The 12,636-nt window shown below is 40.9% G+C and overlaps 1 protein-coding gene across 2 annotated transcripts in view; it reads right to left on the bottom strand.

Moving 5' to 3' along the window:
* Positions 1 to 359: 359 nt before the first annotated feature.
* The window catches only part of RAB3C (RAB3C, member RAS oncogene family), a 271,591-nt gene continuing 259,314 nt past the window's right edge, over positions 360 to 12,636 (bottom strand). Inside the window, exon 5 of one of the 2 annotated variants that reach the window (XM_056112097.1) lies at positions 360 to 1,323. In XM_056112097.1, coding sequence (XP_055968072.1) covers positions 1,136 to 1,323 — 188 coding nt within the window. In that variant the 3' untranslated portion in view covers positions 360 to 1,135. The remainder of the gene's footprint in view (positions 1,324 to 12,636) is intronic. The other variant, XM_056112096.1, reaches the window with a different exon arrangement.

The raw sequence follows: 12,636 nt of genomic DNA on the forward strand, positions 1-12,636 counted from the left end.
TATATGCTGACCAGAAGACCTGGGATGAAAAATCAGTATATTCAAATGTTCTTTCCCCTTAGTTCAAATTGCTTATGGCAGCCCAAAACATTTCTTTCACTCTTATCTCTAAACTGTTATGAGTATCTTAAGTAAAGGGGAAATGCTTCAGAATTAGCACATGAAGTCTGAAATTAGAGACCCTCTTTTCTTCAACAGAGGAACCATCAAGATCTACTGCTGAGATCACTTCTAGTTAGGTAAAAGAACTTAGCTGAATTGTTACCATGAGATTTTGGGCTAGGAAAGCAGAGGAAGTAATCAAGTTTCAATATACTCTCTATCCCAAGCGTTGTGAAAGTTCTATAATAGTTTCTGTGTCTGTGTCTGTTTTGAGGGGCCAAGTTATTAATAAAATGGAAGCACCAGCCTTGGAATTCTATAGCTATTTATACCCTTCTTAACACCCAGCAGATATCTTTCAGCCTATTAACACCCTCAAACATTCAGAATTCTGGGTAGAATGGGGAAAGCACTCCTGGGTAAAGGGAATTCATTATTTAAATCCAATTCCAGCTTGATAAATAGAATGCCTCAAACAAGGTATTTCAATTTCTTTAGTCACAATGCTTTCCTTGGTTACTAAAACAGACATCTCTCCTTGGTAAACTGGCTGGATCCAAGACAATTTCCCTAATAATGAGTATTATTTTAACTTGGTTTTCAATTAAGAGTAAAGCAGATAGTGTCTCCTGAGATTTCTGCTCACAAGCAATTTTGTGGTTACTGTCTCAATAATAAATAATGTCATTTGAATCCATGGCACAAAAATTAGTAGTAAAATTATATTCGGAGGTTCCAGCAGTAGCTTAATCTGAGCAAAAACCTGAAACCATAAAAAGAAAATGAGCCTAAAGACAAATAACAAATCACATGCAATACCAGATGTTAAAGTCCTTATGAATTTAAGATCACATATTTGTCACTTATTGAACACAGGAAATATCCCCCAAATTGAAATGCATGTATGAGCCTTTGACATCAAAGATTTCCCTTGATTATTAGGCAGTATTAATGAAGGCCAATCGACCACTTAATAAAGGCTGTTTGCTGGCAAGCATGCCTTCCGGAGCTGCCTGAGCATGTGGGGACATTATTAACAACCACAGTTGGGCTGCGGTGGTGGTGGGGTCTCCTTGAGTCTTGTATTCTGCTTGGCGGCAGTGATGGCCGGGTCGGTCTCCAAACTCTCTGACATTTTATCACAGATGATATCCACAAGACGCTCAAAGGTCTGCTTGACATTAATGTTATCCTTGGCACTTGTTTCAAAAAATTCAAATCCTGCAAGAAACAGAAGCATATGATCACTTCACACTTCTAAAATGACAATGAAACTTGCACATAATTTTTTCTAGGGGGTCACCCTTGGCAGTACTCAGGGATCACTTCTGTTTCTGCACTCAGGAATCACTTCTGGTAGTGTTCGGGAGACCATATGAGGTGCCAGGGAACGAACCTGGGTAGGCTGAGACCAAAGTAAGCACCTTACCAGCTGTTCTGTCACTCCAGTCAGAAACTTGCTCGACATTTTGAACAGAGATGGTGGGTTTGGTTTGAGGGGGGTAGAAAGTGCCATCTGAGGCAAATGATACTGCTGGTTTCTCTCCTATTCAAAAGATTCTATTATTTGGTAGGTTGTTTTGAGGGTATAGGACTTGGTAATAGTAGTCTCAAATGCAAATGTGTGTATACATATAAATATATATGTACATATATATGTGTATATATCTCATCCACCAACTCATACCAACAAGGGACTATTTACTTTCAGAAAATAGGGAAACCTATAGCTTATATCCTAGTAACAGAAAGTAAGTGTCAGACAGTATGTTATTAAATGAGAAAGGTTCATATTTTATTCTTAATTTATTTATGCTATCATGTCTGAATAGACAAAAAAACGTCTCTGCAAGAGTTAGTAATGGCAGTACCAAGACCCTTCCAGCAAGGCTGTTTCTGACACCACTATCTCCTCCCCCTGGGACCTTCTGGCAATCTTTTCCAGAATTGGTATCACTGGGCACTTTTTTCTTTCCTTATTTCTACTCAAATAATTTTTCATTAATTTGAGCTAAAGGAGACTCTCTACATTCTATTGCATAGGGACATACTAAACATAACCCACGTCTAACTTTTTTCATGTCTGCCCTGCTGCTCAGGAAAGGCATAGGGGTGTGCTTTGAGGAAACTTTTAATATGAAACTAGACACAAGGTGGCACCAAAGAATCACTGGATCTGCTTTTAAAACACGCTTCAACCTCCTTTCACAAATTTGAGTCCTGTTAGTTTAACAGCCCTCCAGGGCTTTGTATAACCTCCGCATCTATCTACTGGTGCTGATTAGTTTTCCAAGCTGCTGTTATCTAGCAGCACAGTATTTTCATTTTTCTTTTACCATCATCTGGGAAAAGACGGGATACATTTCAAATGAAATGCTGAATTACGAGAAGGTATAAAATGCAGTGACATTCCACACATCTGCCGACGTGCCATTGTACCTGTGCCAAAGCAGCCTGCATCTACTGCTCCACACACAGTCTTATCACTCTATTGTCTGCATTCACATTCCACTGGCAGCCCTGCCAGTCAGTTGCCATGACAACCTCCCTACTAGGCCAACCAGGGATTGCTCTGGTCCATTCAAGGGATGTTGATTTAGAATGTGCTGGGCTGAGCACAGAAATGCTTTTCTAATTCATTGTGCATTTTGCACTCTATAAATCCTTCTGGTTACATCTGGTCCTATCTCAGAGGAGCCACACGGATGCAGAATGATTAAATCACGTGGTTTCACCCCGGCTCTGGGGACCAAAGGAGATAGACTGCATTGCATCTGTGTCAAAATTCCTGATAGAAATTTTATCCTAAAAGTGCCTAGTAAACATTTCTGTGCTAATTTAGTCGTGACAATATTTAGCTAGAGGACCATATCTGGGCTTGAATTTTGTTAGCTCCTTGGTCTTCTGTTAAAATCCAATGATTGCAGAATTAGAACTGAAGGAACAGCCAAAGTGTTGGTTTTTAAAAAAATAGTGGTGGATACACACAATGGAATACTATTCAACAGCTATAGGATGAAATCTTGCAGTTCAGTGCACCATAGATGGATATGGAGTGTATCAAATTTAGTGAAATAAGTGAGGGGGAGAAAGAAAAAAACAAGATGATCTCATTTATCTGTGTGTTTTTTTGTTTGTCTATGTTTAGGCTACACCTGGTAGTACTCAGGGATCACTCCTGGCAGGCTTGGGGGACCATATGAGGTGCTAGGGATTGAACTGGCTATTGGCAAGTGTCTACTTGCTATACTATTGCTCTGGTCCCTCAACTGTGGTTTAAAGGGATATGAAAGACAGTATTGAACAATGACAAACCCATGGCCTTGGATTAGAAAAATCAGATTACCAAGCAGTAGGTAATGAATTAAAGGTGACATCGGGGCAGTAGTGGAGGGTGTGTGGACCAATTATTCAATCGTGTTGCCTTTAGCCCTTTGTTGCTACCTTGCTGCCCACGTTCATTTTAAAGGAGGCAAGTATGGATCAAGCAATATATATATTAATAAACTGATAGAAATCAGTATATATATATATATATATATATATATATACTCCTTGCGGAGATATTTCTAGTTAATTTGCACTTTGGTAGTGCTGAAGAGCACAAATTTTGTACTGTCACTGTCCTCCCGTTGTTCATCGATTTTTCCTGTCACTCTCACTGTCCTCCAATTGATCGATTTGCTCAAGCGGGCCCAGTAACATCTCCATTGTGAGACTTGTTGTTACTGTGTTTGGCATATCGAATACGTCATGGGTAGCTTGCCAGGCTTTGCCATGAGGGTGAGATACTCTCGGTAGCTTGTCGGGTTCTCCAAGAGGGGCAGAGGAATCGAACCTGGCTCGGCCAGGCCAATCGGCCTCGCGCAAGGCAAACGCCCTACTGCTGTGCTATCTTTCCGCATCTTATAAAATTGTGTAGATCATTTACAATTTACTAGAGAGGGCAGGAGGTTCAGAAGACCAATATGTAGCCCAAGGTCATAGAGAAAGTTGACTGTGAAGCCCAACAGACACCTGAAAAATAGGTTACTGACTTAGCTTCCAGCCATGGACATCTGTCCCTCAGACATCATCTGCTATAATAATTTCAGAATACAAGGGTGTCTTTGGCAGTGATCACTTTCAATTAACCATAGAATCTCTAATATTTTTCTCATCAGAATCTTTGTAACACTTATTTCTGATCTGGAGGATTCCTAGGTCATAATGTGGTCTATTGTTGACTGAAATAAATATCATTATGCAATAGTCCATGACCATATACAATGGGATATTATTCAGTATGAGAAGAAAATCTATTGGAAAATTACAAATGACCCCAAGGGCATTATTTTAACTGAAGTCAGACATATAAAATCATATTGTATTTGCCTATGCAAAATATTTTAAAAAATGAGCTCACATTTATAGAAAATAGATTGGTGATTCCTAGAGGGGTGAGTAAAATACGTAAGGTACAATTAAAAGGTTCTCCTCTTACACAGCTGATAGAAATGTAAAATGTCATAGTGTCTTTGTACAACAGCCTGGTGTTCCTTTCCTAAATGTCTAACATGCCGATGTTGGCACATACCACTGGTGGTTTATACTAGAGTGTGGCTTATTTGACACAAATTGCTGTGCTGGGGTCAATGAGTTAAACAGTTACTGTATGGACTAGAAATTCTGTCTCTAGGTTCATATCTAAGGGAAATAAAAATTTACCCCCACAAAACCTAAACCCAAATATGTGTGTGTGTGTGTGTGTGTGTGTGTGTGTGTGTGTGTATGTGTATGGATATGGCCAGTGCCAGTGATAATTCCTCAGGGATCATTCCTGGTGGGCTCAAATCCAGGTCAGCTATGTGCAAGGGAAGTGATTTACTATTGCTCCAGTCCCTTGCAATATTTATATAGTCCAAATGTGAAAACAATATGATTGTCCATCAACTGATGGATGTATAAATAAAACACAGTATACGTGTATAGTGGAATATCATTCACTACAAAAAGCCTGAAATTCTGATACCTGCTGTAATATGAATGAATCTTGAAAACATTATGCTAAGTGAAAGAAATCAGACACAAAGCACTACTTATCGTATATGAGCTGTTCCTAATAGGAAAATCTACAGAAACAGAAAGTAGAGTAGTGGTTACCTAGGACAGGAGAAGTCGGGGGAAATGTGGGGGTGAGGGGTGGGGGGGAAGGCAGTGCGTTTCTTTCTGTAGTGATTAAAATGTTTCAAAATTGGTTATGCTAAAGTTTGTACACTCCAAATGAGTGAATTACACAGTTTATAAATTAAAGGAGGTCTTTGGCTGTGGGAGCCCGGGTTGGGGCGGGGAGGGAAACTCAACCTGCTCCCCTCCAAGGGGCCCCAGCGAGGACAGCCAGGCGCGGGGGCAGGAGACTCTGCAGGAGACCTCCAGAACCAGCCACCACCATGCTGAGACCACTCTCCAAAGGTACTGGCAGAGGAACAAAGGCATGCGGGTCCCAGGGCTGAGATCGCCAAGCCTGCTTGGATCTGGGCTGAGCATCCTCTACCCAGATCCTCCAGATTCCAATAGGCAGGGGTCACACCCACCAACTGGCCCCCTGGCGCTGTGTAATCCCATCAAGGGCCAAGATTATAAAACCCAGCTCCCCGAAGCAACATCTTATTATCTCATTCCTACTCTGGACAAAATGGCAGGCTACCGAATGTAACCTGCCCATACGGCAGAGTCTGGCAAACTCCCCGTGGTGTACCCAATATGCCAAATACCAGTAACAATAATGGGTCTCATTCTCTTAACCCTTGAAGAGCTTTTAATATGGCACTTTTTAAAAAATCTCAGGGCTAAGACGAAGGAGACGTTACTGGGGACTGCTTGAGGCAATTGATGAACAACAGGATGGTCATGATCGTGATCGTGATGAATTAAATACTTATACTTCTCACTTGGGATCTATACATATAAAATATCAGAAAACGCCTTTTTGATGCCCACCCTGAGGCCTTTGTAGGGTTAAGTCCATTGTTTGAGCTTTAGCCTCAGGGACATGACAAAGTAGCTGCTTCATCTATGAAGACCTTCTAATAGATTCTGGTGAACAGGAGAAACACATCTTCTCTGCAGGGGTTTCCTGGCATGGCTCTCTCCATGTTGCTCTCTGAAGGGGCTTTGGGTGCTGGGCTCTGAGGTCACTGGCTCTTTCCAGGCTCCAAACTACAGGGCAGCAAGCAGGACCTCTCAGCTAAAGGCATACTGCTTGTGGAGGTGGCAGGCTCCCAGCAGACTTCTAGCATGTGAGGAATCCTTAACTGTCCTGACACACAGAGGAGACCACTCTGCACACACTGACAAATGAGAATCCTCATGTGCACTTTACCACCTCAGTTTTTCTCACCAGTCCGTTAAAAACACTCTCACAAGTCACACACATTGCCTAAATCATTAAGAAAGAATATTTTCTTTCCTAGGCTATACTGGCGAATCTTGTCTCTTTCTACCTCAGGGAAATCCCAAATATCACATAGGGAACTGTTTTCAACTATACTTTGAAAGAAAAATAGCAACTTTTTTTTTTCAGTAACAGGAAAATAGCTACAAAAACCAGACTATAGTAAACCATCATCATCTCTAATGGTTAAAGAAAGTTCTATTATCTGTTCTTCAATGCCTCAGAGATGCAATTTCCAGACTCGAGTTGCAGTTGTGATAGTTTGTCTTCCCTTTTCTGCAGAATGGAATGAAGCAGAGTATGAGAAAAGGCCATTCTGCTGCCAGTGGGTGACTAGGTCAGAAGCAGTGAGGCTAAGGACAAGCTGTCATCTTAGCTTGTTCTGCGCTGGGTCTCAGCCTGGAGACGGACTTCCAGGATGAATCGGTAAGAATTTTAATCTAATTGTCTGAAAAGGGGCCAAAGAAAACATCACAGATTTTGTACCTCAAATAAATGGTCCAGTATTTATTTGACTAAAATGGGAATTTTATTCCTGTCTTTTGTGTGGCCTCAACAGATTTAGGTTCTGAAGCTTTGTCAGATTCTGAAGGTCTGCAGAGATCATCTGTTAACCCTGAAACATCCTGCTTGATGGACAGTTTTCCTCCATGCTCTCCACTTTCCAGTTGCAAGCTGAATACCCTCACACATGGGAAAAGCACTACAAAGGATCTTTGTGCTTGGCTCATGGGAGAACTTTCCTGGAACCCTGTTCATCCTTTCCCCATTACCAACCCAACTTCTCTTCTAAAGAGAGATTGGTGAGTGTTACATTTAGTCCCTGCATATTTCATTATGAGCCACTTTTGAAAGAGAAGGCCTCAGTTTCCCCTCGCCAGCTGCTGTGAGCTCTTTTGACTACCTCCATCTTACAGATTTTAATTCTGGTGATTTCCTGGGCTTTTTGTGGTAAACAGGAAGTTAACAATTGTCCAGCTTCATAAATTCTGCACCACAGCTTAGACCTACCAGGAGGCAAATGATCAGACTGCTCTGTTTGATCCCTGTATACTCTGTAATATTGTTGAAATTGATAAATGCAAAGATCCCTATTCCCCAAAGGCTTATCTTTAACTTCCCTCTACTGGCTACAACATCAAGACTCAGTTTTCCTATAAAACACACACACACACACACACACACACACACACACACACACACACACACATCAAGCCACAGTTAACTTAGTTCTATACTTAATTTCTCCCCACTTGGGGAGTTCCTTTTCCCTTCTCTTCTACTTCCTGACTGAGCATCTTTATTATTCAATATTTTCATTCTTAAAAATGCTGAAGAATCTGAGAACCATAGACCAAGACAGAGACCTGCTGTTACCACTCCTGTATCCCCCCATATCATACTTTTGCTTTATCTTAAAATATGGGTTTTTGATGGTAAATTCTGGCACCCTGCTGGGTTTGTTTCAGATCTGCATCTCTCTCCAGATGACTACAATCTCTATCACTCCAGACCCACTGACATGAAAACCACGCTTCAATGGTTGGTTCTTTTGCACTTGCACCTCAGTGAGGGAAGGAAGAAGCTACATAGCACACAAATTCTTGTCCCAAAAGAAAGGAGACACATTTTTTTCTTTTTGTGAAATGTTTTCCATATACTGAACCTGCAAACTGTATTTGACTCACAGCTAGTAATTATTATTCATATTACCTGGCTATCCTCTAAAGGTATTTGAGTATGAGACCAAAGTGCCCAGTCAGATATAAGGTCCAGCTGAAGACTTACTCCACAATGAAAATTACTTGCTCCCAAATCTGTCTATTTGGATTTGGAAGTTTCTGTTTTGTATACAATTTATGTAACATAAGAGTACTATTTTAATTATTTTTGGTAATTCAGTGCCTTTTATACATCCATGCTGTTGTGTAATCACAACTATATTTCCAAAACATCTTCATCACGCTAAAAAGAAATGGTGCCCATTAAGCAATCTCTGCTACCTCCCTCCTCCATACACTAGGTCTCCTTTACTTCCCAATTAGAGCGTCCATGCTAGAAGGGTTTTTCTGCACTCTACCCAGTATTTAACACAGTGTCTGGCAAGAAATGCAGCAGCATAATCGAAAGACTGGTGTTAATTGACTTGGAGAAGTGATGAACAGAAATGAAAATAAAAGGAAAGAGTATCAGAGATGTTTTTCCCTCTGAATGATTATGAAGTAAGTAAACTTGTGAGCAACTGTCAAATTATTTCTAGGTGGAGTTTACCAAGAACAGAAATTTCCATTTTGCCTTACATGAAATTTATGCTATGAAACAAATAAGACCATCTTTATTCAATTGTGACGGAAACCATTTCTGAAAAATTTGAAGAAATGCAGGGTTGTCAGTAAAAAAAAAAAAAGGTAAAAAATCCTTAGTAGACATTTCTCTGAGGAAGATAGACACTTGGTCCACATAAAAAAATATTAGGGAAATATACATCAAAACCACAAAGAGATATCACTTACACAGGTTCAAATATCCTATTTAAAAAAGACATAAATAAGGGTTTGCGAAGTTGTAGAGAGAAAAGAATCCTAATATACTGTGTCTATAGAGGTAAAGTTGCTTAGCCTCTATAGAAAATAGTATTTAGATTCATTAAAAACAAATATTTATTATTAATAAATTATTAATTATTTAATATCACTCCTGAACTTTTTTTTTTTTTTTTGCTTTTTGGGTCACACCTGGCAATGCACAGGGGTTACTCCTGGCTCTGCACTCAGGAATTACTCCTGGCGGTGCTCTGGGGACCATATGGGATGTTGGGAATTGAACCCGAGTCGGCCGCGTGCAAGGCAAACGCCCTACCCGCTGTGCTATCACTCCAGCCCCAACTCCTGAACATTTAAAGGATAGGAAAACACTAAAATAAAAATATATTCCTATGTTCATAGTAGCATGATTCATAATAGCCATAAAATGACATAAATAGAAGTGTTCATTAGCACATTATATATTGATATATTGGCATATGTACCAGATCATCACCTAAATGTATATACAGATATATTTTCTCAATGCAATACTACTCCTTAAGAAAGATTAAATCATTCCTTTGGGGACAAAATGGATGAACCTGAGATGATAATGCTAGGTGCGCTAAAGATGTGACAGATAAATACTGAATGGCATCAACCACTGGAATATATATAACTAAAGCAAATAAGTTGGCACATGCAGGATATCAAGAAACCCCGTAGGTGTCCCAGCGGTGATAGAAACAGGAGCCCAGGTCCTCAGTAGGAAGCTTGCCACTGGGAGCTATGGAGGGAAGGGTGGGGTGTTGACAGGTGTTAATGTGATAAATAAGGACAACACCCTAACAGTAACCACAATAAACCACAGTGCCTAAAGGGAAAAAAAGTGACAGGCACAGAGGCAGGAAGGAGGGGTGGGAGGAAAACTGGGTTACAGTGGTGGAGAAAAGTGGTACCTGGTGAAGGGATTGATGTTGGAGCAGTGTAAGCTTGAAATGCAAGCATGGCAAACACCCTGCCTGCTGTACTATTGCTTCAGCCCCGATCACATGGTTTTTATCTTTACTTTTATAAATGTATGTGTTATCTTAATTAATTTGCATGTGTTGAACCATTTGTGTATCCCTGAGATGAGTCCCATTTGACCCTGGTGTTTGTGGGTTTTAAAATAAAATGTTTTTCAATAATGCTATTGAATTCAGTTTGCAAAGATTTTGTTGAGGATTTTTGCACTGCTGTTCATCAGGGAAGTAAATTTTCTTTTCTAGTTGTGTCTCTGCATTGGTGTAATGTTAGCTTCATAAAAGATGCTAGGAAGGATTCTTATTTCTTAAATATTTTGCAAGAGATTAAAGAGTAAAGGTAGTAAATCTTCTGTGAAGGTTTGAGAGACCACAGGATTCTAAGAATCTGTCAGTTTCTTCTGGGTTCTCTAGTTTAAACAGTGTAAATTTGTTCATAGTGACTTCGCTTAATATTTTGAATTTCTGAGGGGCTTGTTGCAATTTCTTCCCCTTTCATATATAATCCAAGTAGTTTGGACATTTTCTCTTTTTTTTCTTGTATGTCTAGTTAAAGTCTATCTTGTTTATTCTTTCCAAGAACCAGCGCCTGGTTTTATTAGTTAATTTATTGCTTTGGGATCCATAGAAGAAAAATTATGAAAATATTTTTTGAACTGCAAAAGACTCTGGATAACAAAAATAACCAGAGAGAAGAAAATGGAGGCATAATGCTCCTCAAATTCAAACTCTACAATAAAACTGCAGTCATCAAAGCAGCATGGCATTGTCATAAAAACAGACACACAATAAAATGAAATTGAGGTTTCAAATCATACAGGATTGGAGAGGGAGTACAGGGATTAAGATACTTGCCTAACTGGTACCCCAATTTTTCCTAACAAAATTTTCAAACTCGTCAACCCCAGTTTGATTCTTGGTACCACATATTGATACACTGTGAGTGGAAGGTTGGGTTACTTTATTTTTTATTTTATTTGCTTTTTGAGTCACACCCAGCATTGCATAGGGGTTACCCCTGACTCATACACTCAGGAATTACTCCTGGTGGTGCTCAGGGGATCATATGGGTTGTTGGGAATTGAACTCAGGTTGGCCGCGTGCAAGGCAAACACCTTACCCGCTGTGCTATCACTCCAGCCCTGGTTGGGTCACTGTAAATCTCGCCCATGGAATAGGTAGCTAATCAAAATGCATAATGAGATGGCTGAGAGTGGAAATGGCACAGACAAAAGGAGGCCTCTCTCTCTCTCTCTCTTCCTTTCTCTCTCTCTCCCCCCTCTCACTTCTCTCTCTTCCCTCTCTCTCTCATCCATCCTCCCTCCCTCCTTCCCTCCCTCCCTCCCTCCTTCCCTCCCTCCTTCCCTCTCTCCCTCCCTCCCTCCCTCCCTCCCTCCCTCCCTCCCTCCCTCCCTCCCTCCCTCTCCATTCCCAGCAGACTGCAGGATCAGGTAGGGCTCCAGCAGCTGGAAGATGGCCGAGCACAGCAGGGGAATACTACAGGCAGGACTCAGACTCACAGGTAGGGTTTGGATGCCCAGGCAGGGACAGATACTGAACACAGGAATCTCACCCATGTGCATGTGGCTGTGCCCTCAAATTAGGAAAGCCAGGACAGGCTAACAGAACTTCTGGGGTACTGTTGAGAGACCAAGTGACAGAGAGCACAGGGATCTCACCCACAAGCATGTAACCATAGCCAGAGACTAAGAAAAGCTAGGAAAAGACATCAGGGAACCACTGGGATACAGTCTGGGAAAGGCTCAGAGACACTATTTCAGACTAGAAAGCACGTACAAGACAGCAAGTGACACAGGGACAGGACCTGGTCATCATATACTGGAGGCAAGTAGACTGAGTCGGGTGGGGCAGGGAGCAGAGCTATGGAAGGATGAGTGATGTTACACATGGTAGAAAAGAGGCCTGGTCATTGGGGGAGGGCCAGAACCAGTAAAGTCTAACTTTCAATTTTCTGAGTTTTGCATGTAAATGTTTCATATAATTCTCAAGAACCCACCTGAGCAGAAAAATCCCTTTTGGAGCTAACAATATAGTTTCTCAAGCACCACCAGGAATGTTCCCTGAGCACAGAGTCAGGAGTACGCCTTGAGCAATGCTGGGTGTCACCCAGGTTTCCCTTCCCCCAAGGAAAAAAGAAATAAAGCACATCTACTAAGTCAGTTTTACAACAAAGGATCAGAGAGAATAGAATGGAGCCAGGGAAATTTCTTTAATAAACTGTATATAGAGAAAAGAAAAACTACATGCATAAAAATAACATTTTACTGCAAATACCATACACCAAACAAAACAAGACATACAAACTGGATTAAAGATTTGAGCCAGTGCTGTTGCAGGCTCTGTGGACTAGCAGTTTTGCTGAACACAGGGAACTGAGCCTTGCCACTCCTCTTTTAGCAGAACAGGCCTCCTCTGCCTGAGGTATGGTGGAAATGTCCTTGTCATCATTACACCGAACAATCACATCTCTCTTAGACATACTTCACTTTAGGCGATCAATCATACTGCCAACTTTTTTGTAATGTGTACA

This window comes from Sorex fumeus, unplaced genomic scaffold, assembly GCF_029834395.1.
Source record: "Sorex fumeus unplaced genomic scaffold, SorFum_2.1 ptg000015l, whole genome shotgun sequence".
Taxonomy (NCBI): Eukaryota; Metazoa; Chordata; class Mammalia; order Eulipotyphla; family Soricidae; genus Sorex; species Sorex fumeus.